A 13,247-nucleotide genomic window follows, 5' to 3' on the forward strand; every position below is an offset into this window, starting at 1 on the left:
TTAAATTGAGCACCGCATTAAAACAGTGGTGATACAGCCTTTACAATGTAAATAAGAAGTTAAAAGTGATGAAATAACAAAAAGGCAATTAGAATATGCACTTAAGTAATGAACTGTGAAGTTGGTAGATATATAAAATATTATTCTTAAAAGACACTTGTAACCACAATTCTAAAGTTATCTCCGGTAAAAGAATTATCAAGATTTTGGATAGATACATCAAATTAACTTCTGTTAAAAATAAAAAAAAAGTATTAGAATTGGAAGCACAAAAATACAACTAAATAAACTTTAATAACTTCAACATCAGTCTCAGTCACTTTCATTAGTACTACATGCAAAATATTTAAAAAAAAAAACACAAACAAAAACAGAGGCTAAGATAAAGCAGCACACCATTCTAACATTTTGCTGGCATACCTTTTTTAGTTTTCTTTTTAACCTTCTTTGCTTTTGTTTTCTGTTTTTCCATGCTTTCCTCCACATTCTGTCCTTCTGATACAAATTGCCTTTCCAATGAATGATTTTCATTGCTATCTTCTGGGTGATGCTGTAGCTCAGAAAGGGACATTGCACTGAAATGTAATGGATTACTGTCAGCAATTGCAATCTACTGCAAATATGAATACAACTGTTTGTTAACATCATTAATACACCTGAAACTTCATCTTCAGTTCTCTAACTTATCATCTGTGTATCTTGAAAATACACACAAACACAGCTCCCTGGAATTAGTCTTTTTCCAATCCAAACACTTTCCTGTGTGCATGCAGAACTATTCATTTGAATAAAGCTAAGTATATAGTTTTTTGCTGGATTGGGGCCATCACTCATTACCAAGAGAACATACTAAATGGTTGAGTGGCTTCCACATAAAACAGACATAAAATGATATTTTTTAAAAAGTTATACAAAATCTGTAAATTTTAATATTACTCTCTGCGTTATGAAACACTATTTAGTAATTATTTCCATAACAGAATTATCCATTTGTTCATCATTTAGAAAAATTGTACAGGCAAAAGCTCTCTGATAAACTATACTATGTGTGTATGAATTTTCAGCAAAGGTTTTCATATTGTTTTAAGGTAGTTTATCATAGTACCTTGTTTCAGCTTCACAAAATCCTGTGATTTCTTTTTTCTTTTTCTTCTTTTTGTCAACTTCATCATTCAGTGCAGCTTCATGGCTTTGAACAGTGGAGGTAAATTCAGACATCTGTTCTTTAAGTTTCATTCTTATTTTCTTTTTAATTGCATTTACCTCTTCCTCAGCCACATGCAGCTGATAGGCTTGAATTAGTTCTTCTTCCTCTTCTAATTCAGTTACATTTCTCACTTCAGTCAAGGAATTTTTAATCTTTCTATCACCTTCTTGATGAGGTACATCTGTTTGTGATTTACTTTTTGTTTTTTTCTTTGGAAAATCATTTATCTTTTTTTCAAAACTCTCCAGTTTAGCTTCATATAAATTGTCCTCCTCATTAAGTTGTTCTTGTAACAGTGATTTCTTTTTCTTCTTGTTAGACTTTGGTTGCTTGTTTGCCTCTCCACTAACAATATCATTATTTATCTTCTCTGCAATTGATGCTTTCTCTCTCAGTTTATTTTTTGTAAATCGGGGACTCTCTTCTTCAGGTTTATATGTGTTGTTTATAATTGCTTCATCATTCCCACTTTCTTTAGTTAGATCAATATTAGTTCTAAAGGTGTCAAGCTATGAAGGAAAAGAATATAAAACATACTTGTAATAAAAATTACGTTCTAAGGATGAACATGCTACTTTTTTTTTTTAAGCAACATTACACAAAGCAAAAAGCAAAATGAAATCAAGGGTCTAATAGTTTTCTTACTTAAAATTAAGAAGTGAGAGATTGAAAGACAAGATAATTTGCACTGAAAATAAAACAAACAAACAGAAAATTCTGTTTGGGCACTTCACCTTCAGTTTATTTTCACTATGTTTTTAAATGACTTATGTACATCCATGAAAAAAATCCACAAGTCCACTCCATAAGTATACTGAATGCTTTACAACATGAAACCCTCGAAGAAAATGCATAGCATGAAAACCTTTGTTTAAATGTTTAAGAACATTTAAAGTACAAGCTAGAGACAAACGTTTTGATAATTAAATTATATTAGAAAGAGTTAAAACCAAAAAACTGATTCCAATATATATAAAGATAAAAAAACACGTTAATCTTAGTTAAATGACAAATAATCTAAAAAACAGCCTAGTAAAACTAGCAGAGATTAATCTCAGTTAATACGTTTGTCTTTGTACTCCTTGTGACTACTTTTAGTGTTTTTTAGAGAACATGTAGTAAACTTTCCTTCCTCCTTCAGGTGCCTTTTCCTGGTTTACTAACCAGCATAATTACAAACAACACAGCAAGTAACTTATGCCCAGATCCATAAAAAGCTTGATGCACAGATTGCTGTTCCTTGATGGAGCTTCTAAAAGTCACCATGGTTCATTTACTGTATTCTTTAAAAAAAAAAAAAAAAAAAAAAAAAAAAAAAAAAAAAAACACAACTCTGGAGTTTCCATATGAAACATTACAAAAGGACTTTAAAACACAAAGAATGTGCATACATACACATAGAATGTATAGAATCTTTTCTTTGCCGAGACCTTCTTCCTTCAATAAACATAGCCAGCTTCTGCTTCGAGCTAGGATTCTCTCAGTTACAAAATCACATTTGTCTCAAACATTTTTAGAAAGGGATAGTATGCGTACAAGAATGTATGATCACCAAAATGTACAAACTTACAAGAAGAGAAGAGAATACTTGACGTGGACAGAGAGTGAAGTTGCAGCAGCAATCACATTTTGGAGGATCGTGACTTTAAAATGCTAGCCTCTGAATAATATTCTGTGACTAGGAAGAGTATACTCATTATGCAAGTCAACTGCCTCCACACTGTACAACCAGAATTATGTGAGCCTGTAAACCTTCATTACTATCTTGTTTTTACTCACATGTGACATTCAAAGAGATAGCATGGAGAGCAAGGAAAGTATTGTAACTATTGACAAATGAATAAGCAGAAGAAAGAAAAAGTTGGAATTACATGAGTAAAAACACAGAAGGGAAAAATCACAGAAGTTTATTATTTGTACAGGAAAATCGTCAAATAAAAGCAGCATGACAAAAAAAAAGTTTAACAGCTGAAGTCTGAAACTAGGAAGTTGTAAAATGCACTAACTAGAATTACTCAGTCTACATATTAAACAACACTATCCTAATAAAATATAAAGAGACAACAGGCACAAACTGAAACACGGGAAGTTCTATGGAGAAACATTTCTTTACTGTGAGGATTACAGAGCACTGGAACAGGTTGCCCAGAGAGGTTGTGGAGTCTCCTTCTTTGGAGATATTCAAAACCCGCCTGAGTGTGATCCTGGGCAATGTGCCTAGGAAGCAAGATGATCCTGCTCTGCAGGGGGGTTGGCTGTGATGATCTTCAGAGGTCCCTTCCAACCTCAACCATTCTCTGATTCTGTGAAATGAGTAAGTGTCTAGAACCTAATTTAAGCATACTTATCAAATATATCAGAAAAATCAAAACCCATTCATGTAACTTTTCAGTAGGTGTCTTTATTTTTAGCTCCCCACATCTAAAAATAGTTTAAATTATCTCAATATGAAATCATGAAAAGGCCTGTCTTGTACCATCACCTACCATTGCCTTTTTTTTTTTTTCTGAAATAGACCACTAACATCCTTTTTATTCATAAATCAATGATTTATGTGGAAGAACACATATAAATAACTTGAAATAGAGAATGAAGTAAGGGAAAGAAAATAGTATTTAAAGCAATGAGCTCTGCAAAACCTGAAAAAAATAAAGTAACGTTAATAAATTATCCACCTCCTCTTCCAATAGGCTTTAACTGCAGAGCATTTGGAATCTAGGTTAAAACACACCAACAGTTGTTAAGAAAAATCAGCAACCATAACTAAGGTTATGCTTTTTTTTTTTTTTTTTTATCATTAATGCATTAAGCCCTGTACTGGGCTTACATGGCAAGGTTTTGGTAGCAGGAGGGCTCTGTGAGGGGAGGGGACTCTGCAGAGGTGGCCTCTGTGAGAAGAGCCCAACAGCCGCCCCATGTCAAATCAGAGCCAACTCCAGCCAGCTCCAAAAGGGACATGCTGCTGGCCAGAGTCAAGCCAGGGAGCAATGCTAGGTGGGCCTCTCAGAGAGCAGATTTAAGGAAGGGAATAAACTGCTGCACAACAGCAGCTAGGAGAGAGGAGTGAGAAAATGTCGGAGAACCAGCTCTACCTGCAGACCCCCAGGTCAGCGCAGGAGCTGCTCCAGGCAGGCAGCAGCAGTTCCCCTGCGGGCTGTGCAGGGAGAGGCCCCTGGTGGAGCAGGCTGTCCCCCTGCAGCCCATGGGTCCCACATGGAGCAGATCTCCACGCTGCAGCCCCCCCCATGGGTGGAGGAGCCCCCGGTGGAGCAGGTGGATGTGGCCTGGAGGAGGCTGCAGCCCATGGAGAGCCCCCGCAGGAGCAGGCCCCGGGCCGGAGCTGCAACCCGTGGAGAGGAGCCCACGCAGGAGCAGGGAGTTTGTGGGGAGCTGCCGCCCACCCGTGGGGGCCCCATGCTGGAGCAGTTTGCTCCTGACAGACCCCATGTCACGGACCCACATTGGAGCCATTCTTGAAGAGCTGCTGCCTGTGGGCAGCCTCCGCAGGCTCAGTTCGGGAAGGACAGCATCCATGGGAGGGACCCCACGGGGAGCAGGGGCAGGGAGGGACTGTGAGGGAGCGGTGGAGACAAAACATTAGGGAGCCCTCATTTCCCTGTGCCTCTTGGTGGGTGGGAAGTAAAAGAGGGTTGCAGTTGTTTGTAGTTTGCTTTTGGTTCTCACTGCTCTAGTCTGTTATCAGTTAGCAATAAATTACATTAATCTCCCTAAACTGAGTCTGTTTTGTCTGTGACAGTAATTCATGAATTATCTCCTTGTCCTCATCTGAACCCACAAGCTTTTTTTTTTTCTCCTATTGTATTTTTCTCCCCATCCTGTTGAGGAGGGGGAGTGAGAGAGCATCTGTATGGTGACTGGCTACCTATTGGTGTTAAACTACAAGCCACATAAAGTGGAATTCATTGAGAAACCCCAAACAAACAATAACAAACTCATACCTGACCTGCTTGAGAGTTTCTAAAATAACTTTGGCAAGCAAGAATTATTTCCTAAAACAAATCTAGTTGTTGCAAAATCCTGCTTGAAATATTTACTAGAACCTTTTATTTATGATGCCTACAATCAAAAATATTTGTCCACAAAAATACAGTACACAGTCACTTGATTATAGGAAATTTACTTTTCAGAACAAAAAAAAACACCAACAAACAAAAAACAGAATCTCCTCATAATGAAGGAAAATACAATCACAAACTGCTGCAAATTCCAGGAACATTAAAAGATGCAAGCAACACAAAGCTGTTTCAGGACTGTAGTTGAAACTAATTTTTCAGACACAGCCTGTGTGATCTTAATTCAGACCACGTTTTCTATGCATACCATTTAATTAAATATAATAATTAAAACATTATTTGCATCAGATTGTCTTAGGTGGAGACATGGATAGATATCCATGTCATAGATCCTCCATCTGAAATGAAGGGCAAAAGAACTAAAAGCAATCACCTGTTCGTAACACACTTGAACTGAAAAAACAGTTAGAAAAAACAGTTCAGCTGCAAAAGCTGAATGACAAGGCAGACCTTTCACTGACCATAGCTGACATCTCCATCTCCATTCCTATCCCTTCATACCTATCAGTTGTGGCTTGGAACCCATCCTGCCCTACTGTCATGGCTTTTCCCCTTCCAGTCATTCTGCTTCTTTTCTCTCCAGACAATGGGCACACAGAGCATAGCAGGCAAGAGGTCTCTTTACCCTCACTTCTGACATTTAAAATCACAGCAGCCTCCTGCAGTTCCAAACTCAGGTTTCAAGGAAACAGTGGCCTATGACAGGAGGTTTTATTACTTCAAGAAAAGCAAGGTTTAGTAAGGACAAAAGCAACAGCCTGGAACATTTCCATTGGAAACACACTCTCAGCCATGACCTGTTTCTGGTCAAACCTGGGAAAACATTTATGGCAATTATGTGACACAAAGACAACCACTGCTGAAAATTCCATGTTATTTCAAGACATGAAACACTACACAATTAAGTTACATGAAGTGAACAAAACTGTAACAGAACCAAACAACCCCCTCCATCTCCTCTTCTCCCACACACATTTATTGCTTACTAAGAAAGCTGAAGCTTTTACAGAAATTTCTACCAGAATGCAACCAGCATGGAAAATATCAACCTGAGCTCTTACATCTTTGCCAGACATTAAAGAAATACTCAAAATGGTCTTTGCAATATTTCAATACAGGTTCTTCTCAAGTTCTTAGTGCTTCAGTACTTTGGCAGGTTTAAGTTTACAGCTTCACCAAAACCATAAAGTTAGGCTTTCACACTGATACTAAAAATGCTTCTTAATTTGCTTGTGTGCCACCAGCTTTTGCTTCAGCTCACCATGACTATACTGCAAGTGTTTCTGGCCAACTCCAAGACAGTAGTGTTTTACATGAGAATCTTCAGGAATAAAAACCAGTTTTAAAACCAAAGTAAGCTTAAAATATGAGAGTAATACATAGTTGCATTCTGTATTATAACTCTAAGTTTTGTATACAAGTATATTCAGAGTAGTTACATTGTAAATACATGTACAATTTTGATATTCCAGAAAATATCATTTCTATGTCTTAACTAAGCTATAAAAGAATGAACATTCACTTCCAACATGTGGTATGGATGCAATTGCAAGAAAAGAGATTGACAACAAAGTCTAACAGGAAAAAAAATTTAAAAAAAAAGGAACATTTGCCTTTTAATCAATTTTCTTTCTTTTGAAATTCCAAACATTACAAGTCAATAATTGGGATATATAAGACACAAACATTTATTTTTCTACTCAGAAAAAAAGTTACAACATGAACCATAATTTAGAGGAATCTCACAGGCTCCATTTTTAATGAGAGGAATCTCACAGGCTCCATTTTTTCCATTTTTAATGGAAAATATGCCACAAAGATGTCATCTAACCATAAAGACAGGTTGATAAATGCATTCCTAACCTTCAAGTCACAAGCTAAGGCAAATATCTTAAAAACAGGTGAACTCCTTAATACACATGTAAAGAAAGAAAGTTCAGCACATGTAGAAATATGCTGATTACAGAGATTAAAATGAAAAAACACATTTCAAATGTTATTTAATATTTTTTGTAGATACTTATACCATTAACTTTAGGGAATGTAATGAAGTTGATTACCTAAACTCTCATTGGTTCTCAATTCACAGATGTATTATTACTCTCAAAAGCAAATACTGCTATGGCCATGATCCCAGAAGTCCATCATTCAAACTCGCACTGAAGTCAATACTGAATTTGAAAATCTTAAATCTTTTCCGAAAAACTGGAAGAAAAAGTATTGACAGACTTCAAATGAGTCCATACCTGTGTACACCACTTACTCTTTACCAATGTTACACTCCAAATAATTTTGGCATATCTCTGAATTACAAGGATCAATTTGTGGTACATAAACAATAAATAAAAGCCACATCAAAACCAAAAGATACAGGCAGAAATACACTTTATACTTTTAAAAAATTATAATTAAATATATATATATATATATATGTTTGTATCTCCTTTCTACAATACATTTTCGTGGTCTTTTTCCACTAAGGAAGGCAACCAAACAAAGCTTGGCTGTGTTCAAACTTACCACAATATTCTCTTGAGAGTGGAACTTCTTTTTCTTTGATTTCTTGTTGTCTGTTAGGCCAGCATGACGTCGGAAGATTTCCTCAAAGCGAACTTTGGTTTTTGCCTTTGCCTCACTTTCAACTGAAAAAAAGAAAATTGGATTATGATTCAATAATCACCATCGGTATAAGACTGCCTAATTGTGCTTTACAATTTCAGTAGAGAGGAATTATTTTAATCAGGAAAAATTTACCAAGAAATTTGCTTAGTATTCAGTTAAAAATTTCCACTGACTATAAACTGCAGGAGGGTAACTCAGCAACATTGTACAAACAAGCCACACTGCTACTTGTTGCTGAAACTGGCACTGTTTACAGTTTCAAGAAGAAAGGAGATTTTTGAACAGTACACACATGGAGATCAAGTGGCAAGCAAACCTTGGGTCAGCCAAAGCAGATGACACTGACAATGGAGGTGACGAACTGTCCCCAGGAGAAGGGGCAGCTCTGGGCTCTTACTGAGCCTGGAAGCCAGAAGAGCACCACCTGCAAGAGGCAGGAGCGCCCATGGATTTGAAATCAGCTATAGCCCTGATAGCCCCTGACTTCTATGACAGTGCTATCACCAGCATCTCAATCCTTGAAGTGGTAGGTGTTCTAGCCCTCTGCCCTCCCACCTAAGTAATGCTTAACCTGCAGTGAAAGTATTAAAAAGGCATTGTGTCACACCATGAAAAAAGGCTACTGAATCCTCAGCTATAGCATATTTGTCATTGTAACTAAGACATTTACAGAAGCCTCCATGTAAAACAAAAAATAGTAACAAAAACAATGCTTGGAAAATCAGCTCTAAGTATGGACTCAAAATAGAAACAATGCAAGATAAAAAATTTATGGACAGAACTCACTCATATTATATTATTCTGACTATAAAATACACATTAGAAATGAAACACAAAGGGTTCTTACCTGCTGGCATTTTCAGTCCTTGGTTAAAAGCAGCTCAGCACACCAGCTGCTTCTTCCTCAGAATTCACCATTCTGTTTAAAGTAATTAACAACTTTAATTAACGTAACTTGTCCATAGACTTGAAGCTACAAATTGAATGCACACTAATTGATATCAAGAATGAGTACAGGCCTTTTACACAAATGGTCTAGAAATAAGTATTTCTCTAAATTATGAGAAGTTCTCTCAGATCTCAGATCAGAATTCTCAGCATATGAGAAACTTAATTACCTGAGAGCAAGTAAAAGAACTGCTAAACTGCTATGGCAATAAAAATAGGTATTTTTCTAGATAATAGCCAATATTTCAGTACTGCAGTTCTCCAATCTTAAAAAATCAAACAGCAACACCACAAACACAAAAATAATAACAACTGTACAGCGTATTTAAATAGTGAACCATGCAGCCATTTATATTGAAGCTTTTCTAATCAGTTTCCTGTCTGATAGCATCATGAACGAAGTCACATTTTAGCCAAGTGATAGCCTACCATGAAAAGGTTCATAGCTGCCAGCTAACCTAACTTTATTGCAAATCCCTAAATATTTAAATTTACATAAAGCAGTTGTATTTTACATAAAGCAGACAAGCAATCACATGAAACTCATTCCTTTAAAGAAAAAATGTTAGGCCCTCCTGGTTGTGAAGAAAATCTTACAAATGTAATTCAAACCAAAGCTGGAAGGCAAATAAAACTATTACACAGCTTTATCTTTTCATCAAAAAAAAAATCATAATGTTTCACAAAAAAACTTTAACAGAAAAAGCTGTTTTGTAAACAGTGGAACTAATGAAACCTAGCTTTCTATGAATATGTTATGTTCCCCTGAGCCTTCCATGCAGCACACTACCATACCCACCTGCCCTTCCAACAGCACATCAGGCAGCAGCTCCAAGTCCTCCCTGCAGAACACCTTCTGTTAGACGCCACTCGCACATTCACCGGATACCCAGACTACACCAGTCCTAGTAAATTAAGACATACCAGTAAATATTGTTAAATCAGCCTTGGCACAGCCTTGGTGCAACCCATCTAGCTAGCACTCCTCCAACAACTCCCGCAATACGGTTTAGGAGTTAGTATGGATGATAGATTGTTATTAACAGGCAGTTGGCAAGTGGACACTGATTTGGAGCTAGGAAAGTTTAACAGCATGAAAGTAGGCCATGCACACCACTTGCCTCAATACTATAAATCACTCCTGGGCAAACGTATTTTACAAGTACATGCTTATGTGCCCCAGCATCTGCACTACAGTACCCTCAGATCCCTCTCATTTCTCTTTCACAGTGTTATTTGCTTCTTCTTTGTCCTCCCACAGGCTACAAACTTTCAGGTCATTTCATATTTCTTACTTACAGTAGTTTGGTCTGCCTGCTTGCAAAACCAAACCAAATTAAAAATAAACAACAAACAAACAAAAACAAACAACAACAACAACAAAAAAGCAAAGCACAAGGGTTGGTTTGGGATTAAAGAAGTGCTGCTTAGCCAGTTTCCAGGTGTCATTAGTTTATTTTGTGTACTAAGCAAAGCATTTATACTAAGTATCCAACAGCGCCTGGGGATGTTTGAAATTTACAAGGATGACCAGAAGTGACTTCACAGGAAATGTTTTGTTGTGTAATTTCATGCTTTCACCCACAGGGTAGGAATATTTTCCCTTACTAAAAAGTGTTTTGACTGGTAAAGCAAAGCTTTACTGTCACAACTGAACAATAGCTGTTAAAAATAACACAAATGCCTAATTCTTACAGGAAATGAAAAACAGAAAATATTACTGAAAGTAAATCTACCCTTGAAATTTAGCCTATTATGCAAAAGGACCATTTTAAAAGTAATAGTCATTAAGTGCTGCTTTTCAAGTAGTTGATTCACAATCAGCTAAAAAATATTTGTAATTTGAAGGAGTTGAAAACAAGATAAAAAACAGCACATTTAATCACTTTATTCATTCGTGGTGAATGACAAGAACACACAAGATTCTGTTATGATTAGTTCAGTGACTTCAACCACCTCTCCAAAAAAAATAATTACAAACAACAAATGAAATGATTAAGTGCTCTCAAGTTTAAAAACAAAAGTAAGGGGTTATGCATAACAAAACAGCACAACTACTGAAGTGCATACATGTTTCAACTACTGAAATAATTTTATAACCAAAGGATAAATGAACCATACCACAAAAACAAACAAACAAACCTGCAGCTAAATTAATTTTGAAGATCCTTGTGATTGTAATGGAACAAACACATTTCCAAAGGCTTGGCTCATCTTATATGTACCAGTGCTCTCTGTAAAATGCATAGATTCACCAAGTTCACCAGTGACTGCATCATTTTCTATTTACCTCTATGTATTCGGTAAATAATCTATCCTCTTGCAACAATAAAAATGAGGTGAAGTCCTATAATGATCATCCTTTTATTTCATATACACTTGCAATTTAGAATTACATGACATTTGACATGGTGCATTAAAGCAACTATTAGCCTTGTGTAAATATAAATCCTTAATCAACAGGGTAAGAACAAGAGCGTTTACTCAGTCTAATCTCACCTTAAAATAGGAGAGATTTAATCTTACACTGGAGTTCAGCAACCACAGAGCCCCAATCTGTATAAACCCTGTTATCATCGAGATTAAACTGGCAAGATGCACTTTTGCCTGACTATATTTGATCTTTTCCATGTTAGTTAACAAAAAGCAATCCAGGAATGACAAAAAATGTGTATTTGGGAACAGAGGTATATTCCAGGCGACAGAAATAGCTAGGAAAACTAAATCATGAAAACTTCCAGGAATTACTAGACACCTCCCTGAAACTGATTTAACTTTTTCTCCTCTAATATCTCTCCCGTGTTTCTAAACAAATCTACATCAAACTTCTGTTATTTTCACGGTGTTTTACGACAGAGTAAGTCTCTGTATTCCGCATCTGCAAAATAGGTGTTCTCAATGCAAAGCATGTCATGAGCCGCACCTTTCAGGAAAGGACTTTTATTAATCACCATAACAATTAGACGATCTCAGAAGCAATTTATGTTATAATGAAGCAGAGTATAGACCATTTCCACTGTTTATATTTACTGTTTATATTTCCCACACAGGGAACTGACAAGTTCCCTACCCCACTCGGACCGCTTTGGAAGCTGAGCTGACAGAACATAACTGCACGTTGGAGGATTTCCATGAACTAAAAACCACTTTTCTTTTTATTTTTTATTTATTTATTTTTTTAACTACTGCAACAAGCGAGTGCCACCTAGGGAGGCTGGAAACGCGCAGAGCACCAGGCTTTGTTTATTTTTATTCCTTTCGATAAAACCAGCCGCCTGGTAGCCGAACCCCTCGGATTTACGAATCAGGGATTTTTTAAACGTGCCTTACAACATCTATTTTTATTTATTTTCTTTAAGAAACGGGCGTTCGCGCTATCTTTGAATCTAACTTTATTACAGTCACCCCGTAAGCGCCCCGGGGACGCCTGAGGCGCAGCGGGGGCCGCCAGGCAGAGCCCCCGCCCCAGCGGGGCCCGGCCCCAACGGCCGCGGGGCGCAGCGCTCCCCCCTCCCCCCGCCCCCCGGCCCCGACTCACGTGCCGCTGCCGCCAGTACCGGTACTGCTGCTGCTGCGGCCGCCCCCGCCCCACTCCTCCAATGGTCTCGCCCTCGCTCCCCTCCCCCCCCCGCAGCGCCACGCAGGTGGTTCAGCCGAAAACAACCCCAGCTGCCAGGGAAACGGCGCGCGTGCGCCCAGCGCCCCGCCCGCTGCGCCTGCGCCGCGCGCACGCGCGCGCTTCGCGGCCCCGTTTAAATAGGGCAGCCACCGGTGGTTTCCCGCCACGAAGGTGCGCGTGCGCGTTAAGCCGCGGCGGCGGGCGGGGGGGTGGGGCACGAGGCGGGCCCACGCGCATGCGCAGTGCCTTCCCCCTGTGGCTCGTTCGTTCCTGCCCGCTGTAGGCTGAGGCGAGGCGGGGCCCGAGGCGGAGCGCTGAGGAACAGGCGTTTTTCGGAATTTGCCCTTTTTTAAATTAAAAGTTTGAAAGCAAAACTTGTGAAAAGCTTCAGTAACAAAGATCCATTTACATCATCCACTTCAAAAAACGTCAGGGGTAGCTCTGTTGAGCTCCGCCCAGCGATGAAAGCTGCTCACAGAGGAATGAAGCACCTGGGGGGTGCGCTTAGTTGAACTCTATGAGCTGCTTGCTGTGAGCTGTAGGGCACAGACATCAGCTTTGAAAATAGCAGTAGGAAAAGATGGTCTGAAGCTGTGCAGACACTGCAGAACCTTTAATTTCCTGTGTGGATGTAGTGGGTAACTTACGCAATGGTTCGTTCTCCAGCAGTAAGAAGTGATTCATTGTTATTGTCAAGGAAGAACTGTTTGTTCATTTGCAATTTGTTAATAATAAAAAAGTAAATAAATTGTTTATG

General features: G+C 38.3%; 1 protein-coding gene across 2 annotated transcripts in view; it reads right to left on the bottom strand.

The window, feature by feature from the left end:
- AHI1 (Abelson helper integration site 1) overlaps positions 1 to 12,461 on the bottom strand; it is a 92,883-nt gene extending 80,422 nt beyond the window's left edge. For both annotated transcript variants that reach the window (XM_032185281.1, XM_032185282.1), the window contains exons 1-6: positions 12,410 to 12,461; positions 9,671 to 9,776; positions 8,771 to 8,842; positions 7,822 to 7,943; positions 1,106 to 1,716; positions 421 to 575 (exon numbers count right to left, since the gene is read on the bottom strand). In XM_032185281.1, the coding sequence (XP_032041172.1) occupies positions 421 to 575; positions 1,106 to 1,716; positions 7,822 to 7,943; positions 8,771 to 8,780 (898 nt within the window). In that variant the 5' untranslated portion in view covers positions 8,781 to 8,842; positions 9,671 to 9,776; positions 12,410 to 12,461. The remainder of the gene's footprint in view (positions 1 to 420; positions 576 to 1,105; positions 1,717 to 7,821; positions 7,944 to 8,770; positions 8,843 to 9,670; positions 9,777 to 12,409) is intronic.
- Between the last annotated feature and the right edge of the window lie 786 nt (positions 12,462 to 13,247).

Source organism: Aythya fuligula, chromosome 3 (assembly GCF_009819795.1).
Source record: "Aythya fuligula isolate bAytFul2 chromosome 3, bAytFul2.pri, whole genome shotgun sequence".
In the NCBI taxonomy this organism is placed as follows: domain Eukaryota; kingdom Metazoa; phylum Chordata; class Aves; order Anseriformes; family Anatidae; genus Aythya; species Aythya fuligula.